Source organism: Dryobates pubescens, chromosome 38, assembly GCF_014839835.1.
Source record: "Dryobates pubescens isolate bDryPub1 chromosome 38, bDryPub1.pri, whole genome shotgun sequence".
NCBI lineage: Eukaryota > Metazoa > Chordata > Aves > Piciformes > Picidae > Dryobates > Dryobates pubescens.
In genome coordinates, this window is record NC_071649.1 from 2,575,422 (window position 1) to 2,592,617 (window position 17,196).

The 17,196-nt window shown below is 46.1% G+C and overlaps 1 protein-coding gene across 1 annotated transcript; it reads left to right on the top strand.

Annotated features, from left to right (window-relative positions):
- The first annotated feature begins 1,842 nt into the window (after window positions 1-1,842).
- LOC104299970 (probable G-protein coupled receptor 141) lies at window positions 1,843-9,981 on the top strand. The gene is made up of 2 exons (XM_009900193.2): window positions 1,843-1,890; window positions 9,034-9,981. Exons 1-2 carry the CDS (start codon window positions 1,843-1,845, stop codon window positions 9,979-9,981), a joined length of 996 nt encoding a protein of 331 aa, XP_009898495.2.
- Window positions 9,982-17,196: the final 7,215 nt, after the last annotated feature.

The window sequence follows — 17,196 nt, forward strand, 5'->3', positions numbered from 1 at the left end:
TGCTAGGAACAAGTTCTTTACCGTGAGGGTGGCGGAACACTGTAACAGGTTGCCCAGGAAGGTGGTAGAGTCTCCATCCCTGAAGATATTCAAGGTGAGGCTGGACAGGGCTCTGGACAACCTGATCTAGTGCAGGATGTCCCTGGTCACTGCAGAGGAGTTGGGCTAGATGACCTCTGGAGGTCCCTTCCAACCCAGGCTATTCTATGATTCTATGAAACCAAAGAGGATGAAAGAATAGTAACAGCTGTCCATGTATCTCTGCTGCTCTGCCAGATTTCTGGCAGTGGATGTATAAACTGGATGCAATTAAGAATTGCCAGCAGTGTATAATGCAGAGGATCATAGCAAATCCCTGCCAAAACTTTCTTCTTTTCATGTGGTTTATCCTTTTAATTTATAAAAAGGGCTAAGCGACTTTTCATTTCTAAGGAGACCAAAGAGTACAAAAAGCACATGGAGAGCAGGTACTCGCACCTCTCTGGGAGGCTGCTGTGTGATAACAAGAGAGAAACCTTTCAGGAGCACCAGAGAGCATTCAGCTTTGCAGGCTGCCCTGCTTCAGGATTACTACATATATTTTACCACTGCATCATAAGCAAAACTCCTGAGAGGGTTTTAAATGAATGCATTCACTTGAGGGACCTGGGGGTGCTGATTGACAGCTGCCTAAACATGAGCCAGCAGTGTGCCCAGGTGGCCAAGAAGGCCAACGGCATCCTGGCCTGCATTAGGAATGGTGTGGCCAGCAGGAGCAGGGAGGTCATTGAGCCCCTGTACTCTGCATTGGTTAGGCCACACCTTGAGTCCTGTGTCCAGTTCTGGGCCCCTCAGTTTAAGAAGGACATCGAGACACTTGAACGTGTCCAGAGAAGGGCAACAAGGCTGGGGAGAGGCCTTGAGCACAGCCCTGTGAGGAGAGGCTGAGGGAGCTGGGGTTGCTTAGCCTGGAGAAGAGGAGGCTCAGGGGAGACCTCATTGCTCTCTACATCTACCTAAAGGGAGGTTGTAGCCAGGAAGGGGTTGGTCTCTTCTCTCAGGCAACCAGCACCAGAACAAGAGGACACAGTCTCAAGCTGCACCAGGGGAAGTTTAGGCTGGAGGTGAGGAGAAAGTTCTTCACCGAGAGAGTCGTTCGCCATTGGAATGTGCTGCCCAGGGAGGTGGTGGAGTCCCCATCCCTGGAGGTGTTCAAGAGGGGACTGGACGTGGCACTTGGTGCCATGGTCTAGTCATGAGGTCTGTGGTGACAGGTTGGACTTGATTATCTTTGAGTTCTCTTCCAACCTTGGTGATACTGTGATACTGCGATTCGCCTCTCAGGAGTGTGAGCAGCTGAACGAATGCTGCTGAGAGGCTGAGTGGCCTTCACACCAGAGGAGAGAAATGCCTCTATCCACATGTCCACCCACAAGACTGCTCTTCCACTTTCAGTCCAATTAGTCCTCTTTCTCTCTGGCTTACAAGCAGATACATGTTACTACAACTGGAAATGTTTCATATGTGTTGGAGGAAAGAAGAATAAATGAATAAAATAAAAGAGAGTGAGTGTCAGTCGATGTGTGAGATGGTGACAATTGGTCCAGCCTCCTCTGTCAGATGTTTGTGGTTTGTGGGGAAGTGTGTGAAATTTCAGGAAGCAGACAGAGCTGGGTTGCACTTGCAGCTGCTCATCAGCACTTTCTGCAAGGTCCAGGAGCTGTACAGAACGAGGTGAGCCTCCTGCTGTGCTGCCAGAGAGTCTGTGGGTAAGGGCTGCAAAGGTACTGAGCAGTCAGATGTACAGGAGGAGTATTTTGCCCCTCACCTTGGAGAGGAGGAGGGAAACATATCTGAACTCAGATGAGATGGCTGCAGATCTGGATGGAGCTGAAGGCTTCCTGGTGGGAGGTAAGCTTAAAGCAAAGCTGGGAGGAAGTCTTACAGGGAAGTAGCTGAAAGTGCCGCAGGGCTTTAGTCCACTGCAGCAGTTTGGAATGTCATTTTGTGAAACCTGTGGAAGCAAAGTAGAAGGTTGTTGGAGAAGAGAAGGCTCCAGGGAGATCTTATAGCAGCCTTCCAGTACCTGAAAGGGGTCTACAAGAAAGCTGGGGAGGGCCTTTTTACAAGGGCTTTTAGTAATAGGATGAGAGGGAATGGATTGAAGCTTGAGGGGGCTAGATTTAGGTTGGATATTACAAAGAAATTCTTTAGAGTAAGGATGGTGATACGCTGCAACAGGTTGCCCAGGGAGCTTATGGATTCTCCTTCCCTGGAAGTATTCAAGGTCAGGTTGGACAGGACCTTGAGCATCCTGGTCCTTGCCCATGGTGGGGGAATTGAAACTGAATGATCTTTAAGGTCCCTTCCAACCCAAACCATTCTATGATTCTGTGATTCTGTTAAATGTGTATGTTGGGAGTCAGCACTGCAGGAAGGGCACCTGAGCTCCTTTTGCAATACCATCCACACTTTCATAATCCTTTCTGAAAATTAATTGATTAAAAGAAAATCTAAACCAGAAGGACAAGAGTAGTGGTGCTGGTTTTGACAATCAGTCTTTAAAACAAAGATTATGAAGGGCATTTCCATAGTGCTTCTGCTATCTTTCCCTTAGGCTTTGATACTCTTTCATGAAGAGTGATTTTTTTCCAAATCACCTCAGCTGCTGAGGATCATAATCCCCACTGAGATTCAGAAGGTTGCCAGCTCTGCTTTCAGTTCAGTGTTTTTGGATACCTCCTCTGATGCTCTCAGACACTTGCAGAGCTCAACAAGGATAGCTGGTGAGTCATTTAGTGCCCTCTTCTTGAGAGGCTTTGTTATGTGGCTTAGCCATGGGTTATCTACTCTGATACTAAATTTCCCATGCCTGCTCTCCTGTTGCTCAAAGTGTACAAGAAGTCATCAGGAAGGCAGTAAAGGAATCCTGAGTGATGGGGGTTTCCCTTTGATTGGTGTTGCAAAGCTTTTCTGGATGGGTGCACCCCAAGTTTCTCAGAGAACTGGCTAAAATTCTGAGCTGAAAGGCTGGTGGCTAATGGCTCAAAGACAAACCAGCAGCTAATCACAGGTGGAGTTTCTTGGGGGTCAGTGCTGGGCCTGCTGCTGTTCAAGAGCATTATGAAAAATTGGGAGGACAGGACTGAATGAACCCTTAGCAAGTTTGCAGATGACAACAAACTGGGAGGAGAGAGATGCTAAAAGGAAGAGCCACCAGAGAGACTGCAGGAGGCTGGAAGGCTGGGCCAGCAATAGCTGCATCAACAGGAATACAGGCAGCAGATCTAGGACCACAGCCAGCAAGTCAGGAATGTGGGTATTCCACTCCACTTAGCACCCATTAGGCCATGCCTTGGATGTTGTGTCCAGGTTTGTTCTTCCTGGTCTGAGACAGATACTGAAAAATTTAGAGCAGCAGAATCTCTCTTGCTAGAAATATTCAAGGCTTGGCTCGATGGGACCCTAGAAAACCCAGTCTAAAGCCCTGCTTTCACTGAGAGGTTTGATCATAAAGTCTCCAGAGGTCCCTGCCAACCTGGATGATTTAATGATTCAACAACCACAACAGACACAAACTGGGATGTGCACATGTGGCTTTCTGCAGTGTCATGCAGAGGCACTGAGTGTAGCTCTGGAGGAGCTACCCACAGCACTGAAAGTAATACAGCTTCTAAGCCTGGAAAACTGGGATAAATTTGACTAGAGGAAGTGGCACACCGACACAGATTTATCACCAGCTACCTATTTAAAGATAGCTTAGATGTTTCTGCATGGCATTAGGTTCTGAGATGCTTGCCTGCCTCAAAGCCATAGGGCAACATGCTTATCTTTTGTCAGAGCCATGCAGAAACCACCTTTTGACCCTTAAATCCACAGGGGTAGCCTGCTTCTTGCTGAACCTGAAAAAAAAAAGGTTCTGAGAAAAAAATACTTCAGAAAAGGCAAAACAAGATATAGTGCTGGGACTTCTCATCATATTAATTGACTGCTTCCTAACCTAACCTAGCAAAGAGCTCTGGTACACAGCTGAAATGAAGTTCATGTGAGGATAATCTTACATGTGGGAACAGAAAGCTCAGATGCTCGGTAACTTGTCTAGGGGAAACTGAATCTGAAAATTGAGTGCAGATAGCTTTAGATTCAGAATTCATTATCTTATTGTCAGCTCACTGAACAGAGTGAAATCTTTCTTCTTAAGTGAAATTAGGGAGAAAAGAGTTTTAGCTGAAGGAAGAGGCACAAGGAAAATCTGGAGCGGATACTCAGCAGGCGTTGCTTCATTTGCACTTTCCATTGTGCTGATGGTAGTCGGCAGCGAATGGTGAGACCTCTCCCCGTGAGAGCTATAGAAACCATTGAGGCACTTTCAGGGATGATCCTGATCTGATGGTGCAGAGAGAAAAGCAAGCTGGCGAAGGGAATCTCTCCTCAGTGCGTTGATGCTTCGCATTTCCACTCCAGTAGTGCAATTAAACACGTTCACAGCCTGGGTTTATTTTCTTAATCTCCCCAGCTTCTTGGCATCACTGATGTCAACAGGAAAGATATTTGGGGAGTATCTGTTGAGTTGGTGCTTCAAGTGCTCACTTGAGTATCAGAAGCAATGGGGCTAAAGAGGCACGTTGCTGTGGCTGGTCTAACAAATCCTGCTGAGAAGCTAAAGTCACCTCACTGCCCTACTGTGGCTATCCTGCTTCCACATCAGAGCTCATGTCTGCACAGGGCATTTCCTGCATCATACATTGTTGTACCAACTAATGCTGCTGCTGTTTTGGCTTTCCCTCCACCATGCTCCACTGACTCCAATTAATTTTTTACCTATCATGTAGGGCTTATAACATGACATGGGAATGCCCTGTCAGCCTGGCTCCATCATAAGAGCTGTATTGAATAATGAGGTAAAACATTGGGTGCTTATGATTTCCAGTGATCAGAGAGATGGGCAGAACATTCAGGTGAAATTAATAGAAGCTAGGCAGTGAAGCTAAGTGATAGTTTATTGTTTTCAGTTCTATTGTTTGCTGAGAGATCTAAAGACCAACCAAGAATAAGGCCCCAGTGGTATTGGTGTCCTGTGCAACACCATAGCAAATAAACAGATTAGGACTGGCAGCACCATAACAAATAAACAGATCTGGACTGGCAAAACAGCATTATGCTCACAAGCAGCAAGGCCTGAGATGCTCTGGGGAGTCCTGTCTCAACAAAAGGGGGAGAGAGGCTAAGAGAAAAGGGGCCAGGAGGACAGTGGGACAAAGGGCAGGTGTGGGTACTCCTCCCACAGCCTTTACTGTAGGCGCTTCTACAGCTGCCTCTGGCTGGATTCTCTAGCTGCATCTTTAAACATTTCAGCTGAACTTCAAATAGGCAAAAGCCTTGGAAAATGCATCAGTAATGAGTTTATTTCTAACACAATTAGCTTCACACTTTGGCAAGCGCACTGACAATTTTAATGCAACTGCTTATTGTTAGCTCAGAGCAGAAACCTCCAGATTTAGCAGCAAAAAAAAAGCACCATTTCTGCCCAAGCAACTTTTATGTCATGGAACACTTGCATGCACACAGTGCCCCATACCATCATGCAGACTTCAGCCATGCTGCTCAGGAAAGGCTCTTGCAAATCAGTGTACTTTATGAATGCGGTGTGGAACAATTTCCTTGCAGTAAATTCCTCATTTTGGAGGCTAGAGATAGGAGGAACCTTAAGTTCCTCTCTCACTGAACTGCAGTCTCTTGTGTTTCTCTGTGCTTATGCTGAGATAGGGAAGCACCTTCGTTATCAGCCTAGCAGTACAGCTCCTAAGCTTTGCTCTCTGTGCTGCTCCCAGGCAGAGAGTCTTAGACTACCGCAGGGAGGTTTGTTCCTCTGCCAACACAGATGACACATTTTAGCACACTAAATTTCCTAAGTATCTGCATCTGCATATTCAGCATGACAGCAATCATTAGTAAAATTATTTTTTCCATGCATCTGATGATGGAGTTTGTATTACCTCTGCAGCCAGCAATCACATGAAATAAACAACCTGGGAGTGAACCAGCATTAGCAATCGCAGTAAACATTTTGAGGGCAAGAAGCAACAGACTTGTGCTGTAATCCTTTTCCTTACTGTGTGCTGCCTTCCTCAGCAGGCAATTAGTGAGAGGCTAGTACAGGGTTCAAACACACTTCAGGATGAGCACTGACTCTTCAGGTGAAGAGAAGGGCTTTTCCTTCTCAGAAAGGCATATATGAATATAGGATCAGCATGGTTCTGCATGTATGATTTAGTTCTCTGCAGTCCTAATGCTATCCTGTGGCACAAACAATGCATCCCCTTGTAAATATTTATTTTATTTGTTTGTTTGGGGGTTTTATAATTCTGGTGAGGAGGAACTTGGCCAATGAGTGAATTGCTGTGCTGGGTTGCTGATGAAAGGCATATCTCCTGAAAAACCTCCTGGCATGCAGCAAATGTGAACTAGTAAGATCCTGCAGCACAAGACAATGTTAGGCTTGGTGACAGGATGCTGGAAATGTGCAGCTGTTAAAAAGAAGTAAGAAACCTCAAAGTGATCCATTTAAACTGGAGCTTGCACAGCTACCCTTTGCATGCAGTTCAGATGGCTCCTCCTGTCCTCAGTGGCAAACACTGAGGCCAAAGCAAAATGACAATAGCAAACAGAAGCAGGTATGGGGAACGTTGGGCAAATGATTGGTGTTAAACCAGTTGTGACACACACACACACACTGATAAAGTAGTGCAGTAGGTTTGGATGTGGATTAAGGTTTTGATTTGTTTGCAGTGCTTCTCTGTTGAAGTTTCTGGATTACGATAAGGATGAGTAGAAATTTGAAGTAGTTTTATTCCTATGCTGTACTTCAGCATGGAATGAGGTCCAGGGTTGGTGCTTCTAAAGGAGGGAAAGGTTGTGAGATAGTGAAGGAGAATGGCTTATATTGGAAGGGACCCTAGGGATCATCTACTGTAGGCACCCTGCTAAGGGCAGGGACACCTCTCAACTAGTCTCAGCTCATCAAGACCTGATCTAGCCTGGCCTTGAGCACACACAGGCAGGAGGCAGCCACAACCTCCCTGGGCAGCCTGTTCCAGAATCTCACCACCCTCTACTGAAAAACTTCCTAAAATCCAGTCTTAACCCGCTCTCCTTCAGCTCAAAACCATTCCCCCTTTGCTCAACATTCTTATGAAAAGCCCCTCTGCAGCCTTCCTGTAGGATCCCTTCAACTACTGGAAGGCAGCAAGAAGGTCTGCCCAGAGTCTTCTCTAGGCTGAACACCCCCAGCTCCCTCAGCTTGTCCACATAGCAGAGATGTTGGGGCCCCTGGATCACCAAGTCCAACCTGTCACCCAACGCCTCATGACTACTAAACCATGGCACCAAGTGCCCCATCCAGTCCCCTGTTAAACACCTCAGAGTGTTTAAGAGATGGAGGAACTACTCAGTGAAGTTAGCAACATTGAAGTACTAAAAGGAAAACTGCAAGAACTCATTCAGGAGAAAAGCCTTCTTGTGTTGCAGGATTCCCCAGTGAAGTGGATGGCACACCAGAGGCAGTTTGAAATGGTAGTTAAGTAGCAGCAGCAGTGAAACTGAGACTGTATGGAGCCCAGCACTGACCAAATTCCCCTGCTTCTTTTCTGTGAAAGTAGTGGGGACATCCCCTTGATTCTGCCTCTTAGGCAAACATGTTTTAGGATAACACCCTAGCTTAACTCTTCCCTTCCCCCACAATCCTGTAGTGCTTAAAAATCCTACCAGTAGTTACATTTAGAATTGTAAGAGTTGTATTTAATCTCTCTTTGAAACAGCAATGTATTTAAAATCCATAGCATATTTTAAAACTTGCTATTAGCTTTCATCTAGGCTTAGCTAGGGCTAGGGCCAGTTCTACCTGTTTGCACTCACGTATTTTCTAAGACCTCATTTTTTTAACACCTGGCTACTACATATTAGATGTGAAATCGCCCTGAGCCCCAGGACAGCACTGCCCACACTGCTTGGTCTGGCAGGATCTGAGCAAGCTCTCCATGGAGCCTGGGTATCCATGGTGTTTAATTCCTTATTCAGAGAAATTGTCTGTGGAGAAGAAGTGTGCAAAACTCAGCTCTCAGTAGCAAGCAAAACTTGCAGCTTTGACAGATCAACATATGGTTATTGTCTGGCTTTGGGAAGGGCAGATCTGTGTTGCAACAAAATGCACTGATGAATGAGCAGCAGAATTCAAACAGCAGCTCAGATCTTCCTGCCAAAGCATGCAGATGCTCAGAAGAGAGAAGAACTAATAATGCAGAGAGCTCAAAACCATCACAATTAAGTTACTCCTCTAAGGGTCTCTTCTTCCCACATATTACTAACTCAGGCTTGGTTTTGAGGATAGGGCTAGCAACATCTTAAGGACTGGAGCACCTTCCCCTCACAATCTTTTTTCTCTAGGCTGGAGGATGTTTGGATAAAACTACTGTTCACAGTTTGTGCCACCTATACAATCCCAGCATTAGGCCTCAAACAAGATCTGAGTGGGATAGTCTGCTGGCTTTTTAGGTGGGCCCTCTCATTACTCAAACATGTCCAAAGAGGGGCAACAAAGCTGGGGAGGGGTCTGGAGCACAGCCCTGTGAGGAGAGGCTGAGGGAGCTGGGGTTGCTTAGCCTGGAGAAGAGGAGGCTCAGGGGAGACCTTATTGCTCTCTACAACTACCTGAAGGGAGGTTGCTGCTGGCTGGGGGTTGGGCTCTTCTCCCAGGCAACCAGCAACAGAGGACACTGTCTCAAGCTGTGCAGGGGGAAGTTTAGGCTTGAGCTTAGAAAGAAATTCTTCCCAGAAAGAGAGATTGGCCATTGGAAGGGGCTGCCCAGGGGGGTGGTGGGGTCGATGTCCCTGGAGGTGTTTAAGAAGAGCCTGGATGAGGCACTCAGTGCCATGGTCTAGTTGATTAGATGGTGTTAGGTGATAGGGTGGACTTGATGATCTCAAAGGTCTCTTCCAACCTGGTTTATTCTGTGATTCCTACCTCATCTTAGTCTTTGTGCATTCTTTCACTTCCAGAATATGTACAGGGAAGATATCAGGACCATGGTTGAAGAGACTAAGAACAGCAGTGACCCCTTCTCTGCCTTCACTCACACCAACACCATGAGCGCCATACTGATCACTGCCTACTCAGTTGCCCTTGCTGGAGGCGGGCTCGGGACCATCACGATGTCGTTTGTGCTGGTCAAGATGAACACTCTGTCTGTGACCACTACAGCCATCATCAACCTGGTGGTGGTGCACAGCCTCCTCCTCCTGACGGTGCCCTTCCGCCTGCACTACTACATCAGCAAGCGGTGGGTATTCAAGATGCCCCTGTGCAGACTGGTGAGTGCCATGGTGCACATCCACATGTACCTGACCTTCCTGTTCTACGTGATCACACTGGTGATCCGCTGGCTCATCTTCTTCCAGTGGAAGGACAAGGTGGAGTTCTACAGGAAGCTGCACGCCATGGCGGCCAGCGCTGCCGTCTGGCTCTCCGTCATGATCTTTGTGGTGCCGGTCCTGTACTTCGAGTACGGCCGCTCCGGCTCCTACAACGACACAACCTGCTTCAAGTTCCACAAAGAGCTGCGGCAGGAGAGCGTGAAAGCCCTCAACTACTTCATCATCGTAGCTGCTGCCTGCATTACGTGCGCCCTCTTGGCCCTGCAGATTTTCATCCTGGTAAAAGTGGCAAGAAAACTTTCCACCTCTCTCTGGTCTCACCAAGAGTTCTGGGCCCAGGTGAAAAACTTGATCTTCATCTGTGTCATCATCGTTTGCTTCCTTCCCTATCACCTTTTTCGGGCCTACTACATACAGCATGTGAACGATTTTGACCAGTTAGAAAGCTACAACGAAGTGTTTCTGAGTCTGAGTGCCCTCAGCTGCCTGGACCTGCTGTCGTTCGTGCTGAGCGGGAGCCGCCTCCTCAAGCAAAAGGTGGTCATGCTCCGCAGCAGGCTGTCTTGCTGCTAGCAGCAGCCTCCTGCAGCACATGTGGACCTGGAAGACTGCAGTGCTGGACAGGCGTGGCAAACCCTCTCCTCAGAGAGTCAGGGTGGGCCCTGAAAACAGCACAACAACCTCAGGCAAGGCTCTCCACACCTCTTCCCTGGGGTGAACCACCTCCAGTGTCTCATCTGGTGAACGGGAAGCTTCCCTCTGAGATGTCCTCGTGATGCTACCCAGCTGTGGATGCACCTAGAGGAGAGGGAAGAAGCTTATAGGGTCTTCTGTCTTGCTGGTTTTACATTGAGTTTTTGAAGGCAAGGGCACTAGAGAGTCTTCAAAGCATGTACAAACACAAACAGAAAAGCAGGGTTTATGGAATAAGGAACAGAAATGTAAGAGTCTGTATGATTTTCCACATACATTCCTCACTTGTTCCCCACATGCTCTCATAAGAGATCAGGGAAACTATTGTTCCTTCTGAGGCTTCTTCTCTCCCTGTAAACACAAGTGTCACTTTCTAAGCAAACTGCATAATTATGGCAACTCTTTGGAAAGAACCCAGCACTAATTAGCTATTTCTTACAGTATTTTCTCCTGATCACCTTTTGGAGATGGCATCAGCGCAGCAGAAAAGGGTTTTATTCTCTTTGCCCCACTATGAAAATGTCTCTAACAACAGAAGATGCACACTGGTACTGAAATGAACCTTGCAAGTTGAAACAAAAGCCTTGGTTTTTATTTACAGAACTGTTGAATTAAAAACAAACAAACCACAGACAAAAACCCCCAAACAACAAAACACAAAAGATTTAACAGTGAGCATCATTCAGACAGCCAGAGTCAAATATTTTAGGTCTCCAAGGCAACAATGTTGTCTTCCTTTTTTAATCTTGTGTTGATTTTGTGCAGTTCTGAAGTTTGTAACTAACTACCCACAGTATCTTTAGCTTGAAATCAATTCCATATATTCAGCACCCTGTACTGATGGAAGAAAACTGTCAGTCCTTGGACTGGAGGGATGGGAAAAGGTAGTAAACTTGGTGTAGCTGAAAGGCTTATTGTATCTTGATGAGGGATTACCAGTTGCTGCCTCTGAAGACAGAGCTTAATTCCACTAGAAAATAGGAAAATTCAGCAAAATAATTCTGTGAAAGACATTTTCACAGAAAGCTCTAAATCCCTGACTGCTGTGACCCAAGACAGCACTGAATAATACCTTTCTTCTTCTTCCCATCTGCACAAGGTCATGGTTTTTTTCATCCAGAGTCAGTATAAAGTATTTTAATCATGTGACAAATGAGAGGTTATCCACTGATCAATTTCAAGCAAGAGTCTCTCTTCATGAGGCTATTGAACTCCATCATTTCCTGTTTCTGAATCTTTCCATTCCTTTCTACTTCACCTTCAACACCTCTTGCACATCAGGCAGCAATCAAATGAAAATTGGTTGATCTTGCTGTACCTGTACTGCTGTGCTCACTACATTGGGTCCTACTGAGATGGTTACAGCATTCCACTTCCTCTATAGACTTTCCTCCCTTGTGTTTCTTTGTGCTTCAAGCTCCTCTGCTTCTCTCACGAGGTCTGATCATGAGTAAGTGTTTTCAGGTCAGCTATGTAACATCAGAAGTTGGAAATCATGGAAGTTCATACCACAAGTGAGTTGTGGGGATGCTCACATGGCCTGCCCTTGGCAAATGACCTGGGTCACAGCATCTGTTAAGATAGAGCTTGCAGTATGTGTGCATCTGAGAGAAAAAACTACATGAGAAGGTGTTTGCCCTGGAAGGATCATGGTAAAGAAGAAGATGACTATCAAGCAGATCAGCAGGAGTCAGGAAACTATGGTGCCTTTCATAGCATGGATGAAATCAGTCTGAGTGTGTAGTTCACTACTGTTTAGTTATGTGCCGTTAAGAAAGCAATAGGCTGCTCCTGATGAGATTTGTTTTAAAGCTACATGTACAAATCTGGTTTTCTTTGTGGTGGGAGAGAAGATGGAAGAGATTTCCTCCTTTAGCAACATCATTGGTAGAAGGCTATAGGTGTGTTCTGTAGGCACTGCATACCTTTCTAACACTATATTATAACCCTCTGGCCACAATAAAGGTGTTAAACAAAATGACTAAGTGCTGAAAAAATGTTATCAAGTCCTTCCTTGCAAATATGTATCTAAAAGAAAAGCATTTTGTGTCTGAACTTGGCAAGATTTTCAAGAAATAAAAGGTACTTGTACAACAGTGTCTCCAAGCTTAGCCAACCTTGTTCAGGTAGAATCACAAGCTGTTCCATTCCCAGGGCTTGAAAGGGACCTCCAAAGATCATTGAGTCCAACCCCCCTGCCAAAGCAGGACCAACTCAGCCAAGCCACACAGAAACACATCCAGGTGGGTTTTGAAAGTATCCAGAGAAGGAGATTCCACAACCTCTCTGGACAGCCTGTTCCAGTGCTCCATCACCATCATCACAGAAGTGTCTCCTTAGGTCGAGGTGGAACCTCCTGTGTTCCAGCCTGTACCTGTTGTTCTTTATCCTATCACTGGGCACCACCAAACAGAGCCTGGCACCATCACCTTGACACCCAGCCCTCGCATATTTATAGACAATGATCAGATCCCCTCTCAGCCTTCTCTTCTCCAGACTAAACACCCTCAGGTCTCTCATTTTTTCCTCATAGGAGAGATGTTCAAGTGCCACAATCATCCTCACAGCTCTCTGTTGGACTCTCTCCGTTAGATCCCTGTCTCTCTTGATTTGGGGAGCCCAAAGGTAGTCACAGTGTTTCAGGTGTGGTCTCAGCAGGGCAGAGTAGAGGGGAAGAAGAACCTCCTTAGCCCTGCTGGCCACACTTTTCTTCATGCACCCCAGGATGCTTTTGACCCTCTTGGGCACACAGGCACATTGCTGTCCCATGGAAAACTTGCTGTCCACCAGCACTCCAAGATCTGCATAGAGGAAAAAGCTTTCCATAAATAAATAAAAAGGATATTTGCTGCTCTTTGATGAGATTACTTTTCCAGACACATAAAATTACTGGATGTAGGCATTTCAGCAAATAATGGCCATTTTGCTGTACCACTGGGCTGCATTCTTTACTGGATCATCACCTGAAACACTGGATGGTTTCTAGCATGCCACAAAACATGAGCTGTTGTCCCTGTTCTGGCAGGGAAGCTCAGGTGTGTCAACTATCAGTGCAGTGCAACAAAACATTGCAAACAGCTGTTAAGTTTTGCAAGGTAAAGGGTGCCTCACAAGAGTAGCCTTTGGGTTAGAAAATACACCAAGTAGTTTGCTCTGTGGAGAAATGATGTGGCTTATAAGCAGTTCACTACATAAAATGAAATAAACCAGCTCTTTCTTTTGTGCTTTTAGCCACCGAGGTCAAGGAGCTAGAAATTAGGTCGTTTGCATAATACCTGGCTACTGGGTTTTGTCATTTTGTTTAGAATCATAGAATGGCTTAGGTTGGAAGGGACTACTCCAACCTCCCTGCCATGGGCAGGGACACCTCAACCCTGTGATCCTGTGAACTAGACTCAGCTGCTTAAGAATAGAATAGAATAGCATAGCATAGCATAGCATAGCATAGCATAGCATAGCATAGCATAGAATAGAATAGAATAAACCAGGTTGGAAGAGACCTTCAAGATCATCGTGTCCAACCTATCATCCAACACCACCTAATCGACTAAACCATGCAACCAAGCACCCTATCAAGTCTCCTCCTGAACACCTCCAATGATGGTGACTCCACCACCTCCCCAGGCAGCCCATTCCAATGGGCAATCACTCTCTCTGTGTAGAACTTCTTCCTAACTCCATCCTAAACCTCCCCTGGTGCAGCTTGAGACTGTGTCCTCTTGTTCTGGTGCTGGTTGCCTGGGAGAAGAGACCAAAAGGCCTCATCCAACCTGGCCTTAAACACCTCCAGGGAGAAAGCATCCACAACCTCCCAGGGCAACCTATTCCAGAGTGCCATCACCCTTTGGAAGCAACTTTGAGAACTGGCTGAAGATTTTAGCCACCGGTTTCACAGTGACTGTGGCATGTCTCACAAACTGGTGCAAGAGGAGTTGTAATTGCAAAAGGAGAGAGATGAATCAGATTTCTCCACTTGCTAAATAATCATTCCTGAAGATGCCTCAGGACTTTGAAGGTAAGTTTAGAGAAGAACTCTTCAAAAAGAATATGAAATGCTTCAAGTACATGATCCCAAAGGCAACTATTGCTGAAATAAAGAAGACAAACCAGAATCTCCAGTCAGAGTCAAGACACAAATACTATTTACTTGCAAAGTAAGGATGCAGAACCTATTCTCTGGTTTTTGGTTAGTTTGGGGTTTTTTGGTTCTAAATGTATAGAATCATTAAATCATCTTGGTTGCAAGAGACCTTTCAGATCATCAAGTCCAACCCAGCACTGCCAGGTCACCCCTCAGCACCACATCTATACATCTTTTAAATGCCTATAGGGTGGTCACTCCACCACTTCCCTGGGCAGCCCGTTCCAGTGCCTTACAACCCATTCAGTGAAGAAAGTTTTCCTAATATCCAACTTAAACCTCCCCCAGCGCAACTTGAGGCCTCCCATCTTGCTGCAACTGAGAGCTGAGTCTCCTTTTTTTCCAGGCTAAACAACCCCATATCCCTCAGTCACTCCTCATAAAACTTGTTCTCTAGACCTCTCATCAGGTTCTTTGCTCTTTGGACAAGTTTCAGCACCTCAGTGCTTTACATGCAGCACTGAACACAGTGCTCAAGGTGGAGTCTCACGGGTGCTGAGTGCAGTGGGACAATTGCCTCTCTCATCCCGCTGCTCACACTATCCAGGCCAGGATGCTGTTTGCCTTCTTGATATCTGAGTGTGCTGCAGGCTCATGTTCAGCTGGCAGTTGACCAACACCCCCAGGTCCTTTTGTGCCAGGCAACTTTCCAGGCTCTCTGCACCAAACCTGTAGTGTTGCATGGAGTTGTTGTGACCCAAGGGCAGAACCCAGCACTTGGCTTTGGTGAACCTCATGCCACTGGCCTCAGCCCATCAACCCAGTCCATCCAGATCCCCCTGTAGAGCCTTCCTACCCTCAAGCACATCAACACTCAACACGAGCTTGACAGGGTGCTGGAATCCAACCTATCACAAATTACATGAAACTATGAATCTACACACTCCTAGCCAGGCTCATTTCATCTGCAATGCTGCCTTCCCCAGTTACATACACAACATTATTGCTAATAATCTGCTCACTATTTCCCTCATGTTATGAAAGTCTGCAGTGTGAAGACCCTGAGAAGCTGCTTCAGAGAAGCCAGGTGAAATAGAATAGAATAGAATAGAATAGAATAGAATAGAATAGAATTAACCAGGTTGGAAAAGACCTCAGAGATCATGGAGTCCAACCTAGCACCCAACACCATCTAATCAACTCAACCATGGCACCAAGCCCCTCATCCAGGCTCTTCCTAAATCCCTCCAGTGATGGTGACTCCACCACCTCCCTGGGCAGCACATTCCAATGGCCAATCTCTCTAGGAATAGCTTCTTCCTAACATCCAGCCTAAACCTCCCCTGGCACAGCTTGAGACCGTGTCCTCTTGTTCTGGTGCTGGTTGCCTGGGAGAACAGACTGACCCCCACCTGGCTACAACCTCCCTTCAAGTAGTTGTAGAATCTCCCACACATCATGTGAACATTGAGAAGTAATATATATTCAAAAGCACACGTGGCTACATGGTGGCCATAGCCATGACTACGTCACAGAAGTATGCAAACCTCAGCAGAGATGCTTTTGAGCACTTCAGATCCTTCTGTGTGCTGTGCAGAAGAAAGCACTACTTGAAAAGCTTTGCTGGCTGCTCTGTGCTGAGCAAGGAGCACGTAGCACTGTGGCAAATTGACTTTATTGATATGCAGTCTGAGTGTCTAGGCAGCTTGAAGTGGATAATGGTGAACCAGATGAATCACTAAATTCTGTGTTCTCTACCTACATCAAAAAAAAAAAAGGCAGCTGAGGTGGCTCTGCAGCTCCTTGGCATCTTTCTCACTTTTGAATCCCTTGTTGTATTGCAGGTTAGTCATGGAACAGAATTCATTACTCAAGTCATGCAAGAGCTAAAGCATTTGTGGCCTCAGCTCAGCTTGGTGCATGGAAAAAGAGGACACTCTCAAAGCCAAGAACTAGCAGAGCATCCAAACAGCAGTACTGCAGAGATGCTCCTGGAGTGGATGGCAGACAATATGTGGGACTGTCTATGGGAATATGCTTTGTGCAGTTTGCTAAGAGTTCAGCTCAGAACTCTGGAATAGACTGTGCATCATACTCAGCTCTGTTTGGGACTCACCTCAACCTCCCTTCCACTGGATGTTATCAACTGTCAAATGACTGAGGAGGACCTCATCTCTGGGCTGACCACCCCTGCTGCATCACCTGTCTCCACAGCGCATGAAGCTTCACAGGTATTACCACAAGCTTCACAAGTACTACCACAAGAGCTGAGACTGCAACAGAGCCTACACCTAGGTGTCTGTGAGATGAAATTAACCCAAAATCTCAGAATCCTCCACCCACACAGGCCTTACAGACACACAGCCTTTTGCCACCAGAGTGCAGGGCCAGCAGACAACTGCTAGCTACCCCAGACTCCAAAGCTGACTTCTGTTGTCACCAGCAGGATAAAGGAGCATAAGCAGACCAGGGTGGCCAAATAGAATGATGTGGGTTGACATCTGAGAAGCATGGCCAAGTCAGCACCCAGCTGGTAAAAATGGAGACAAAGTTAGATATTATTGGAGTCACTCTGCCATAGTGAAGGAATTAGAACCTGATGTATTTTGAGTTTGTATTGATTTTATTATAGATGACTTTTACTGTATGAATTTCATTTCATTAGGGAACAGAGTTAATTAGCATAGCTGTGTCTCATTACTGATCTAACCCACATATAAGCAGAGTCTCATTAGCTCTGCCATTATCTCCTCTGTATGCAATCTTGTAATAAATAAAGAGGCAATTTACTGTGGCACTGCTCAGATATTCCTTTCAGGGCTGCTGAGTGGATATTGCACACTTTCATCCATTTGACTTTGTCTCAACAATAACTGACCAAGAGGCAAAATAATCACAAATGGCCACATGTGAAAGTGGACTTCTTGTTCTGTCCACCACTAACTGCAAACCCAAGCTGATGCTTCTTTCACTGAACAGTAGTAATGGTCAGACAATTCAATTCTTTGAAAGGC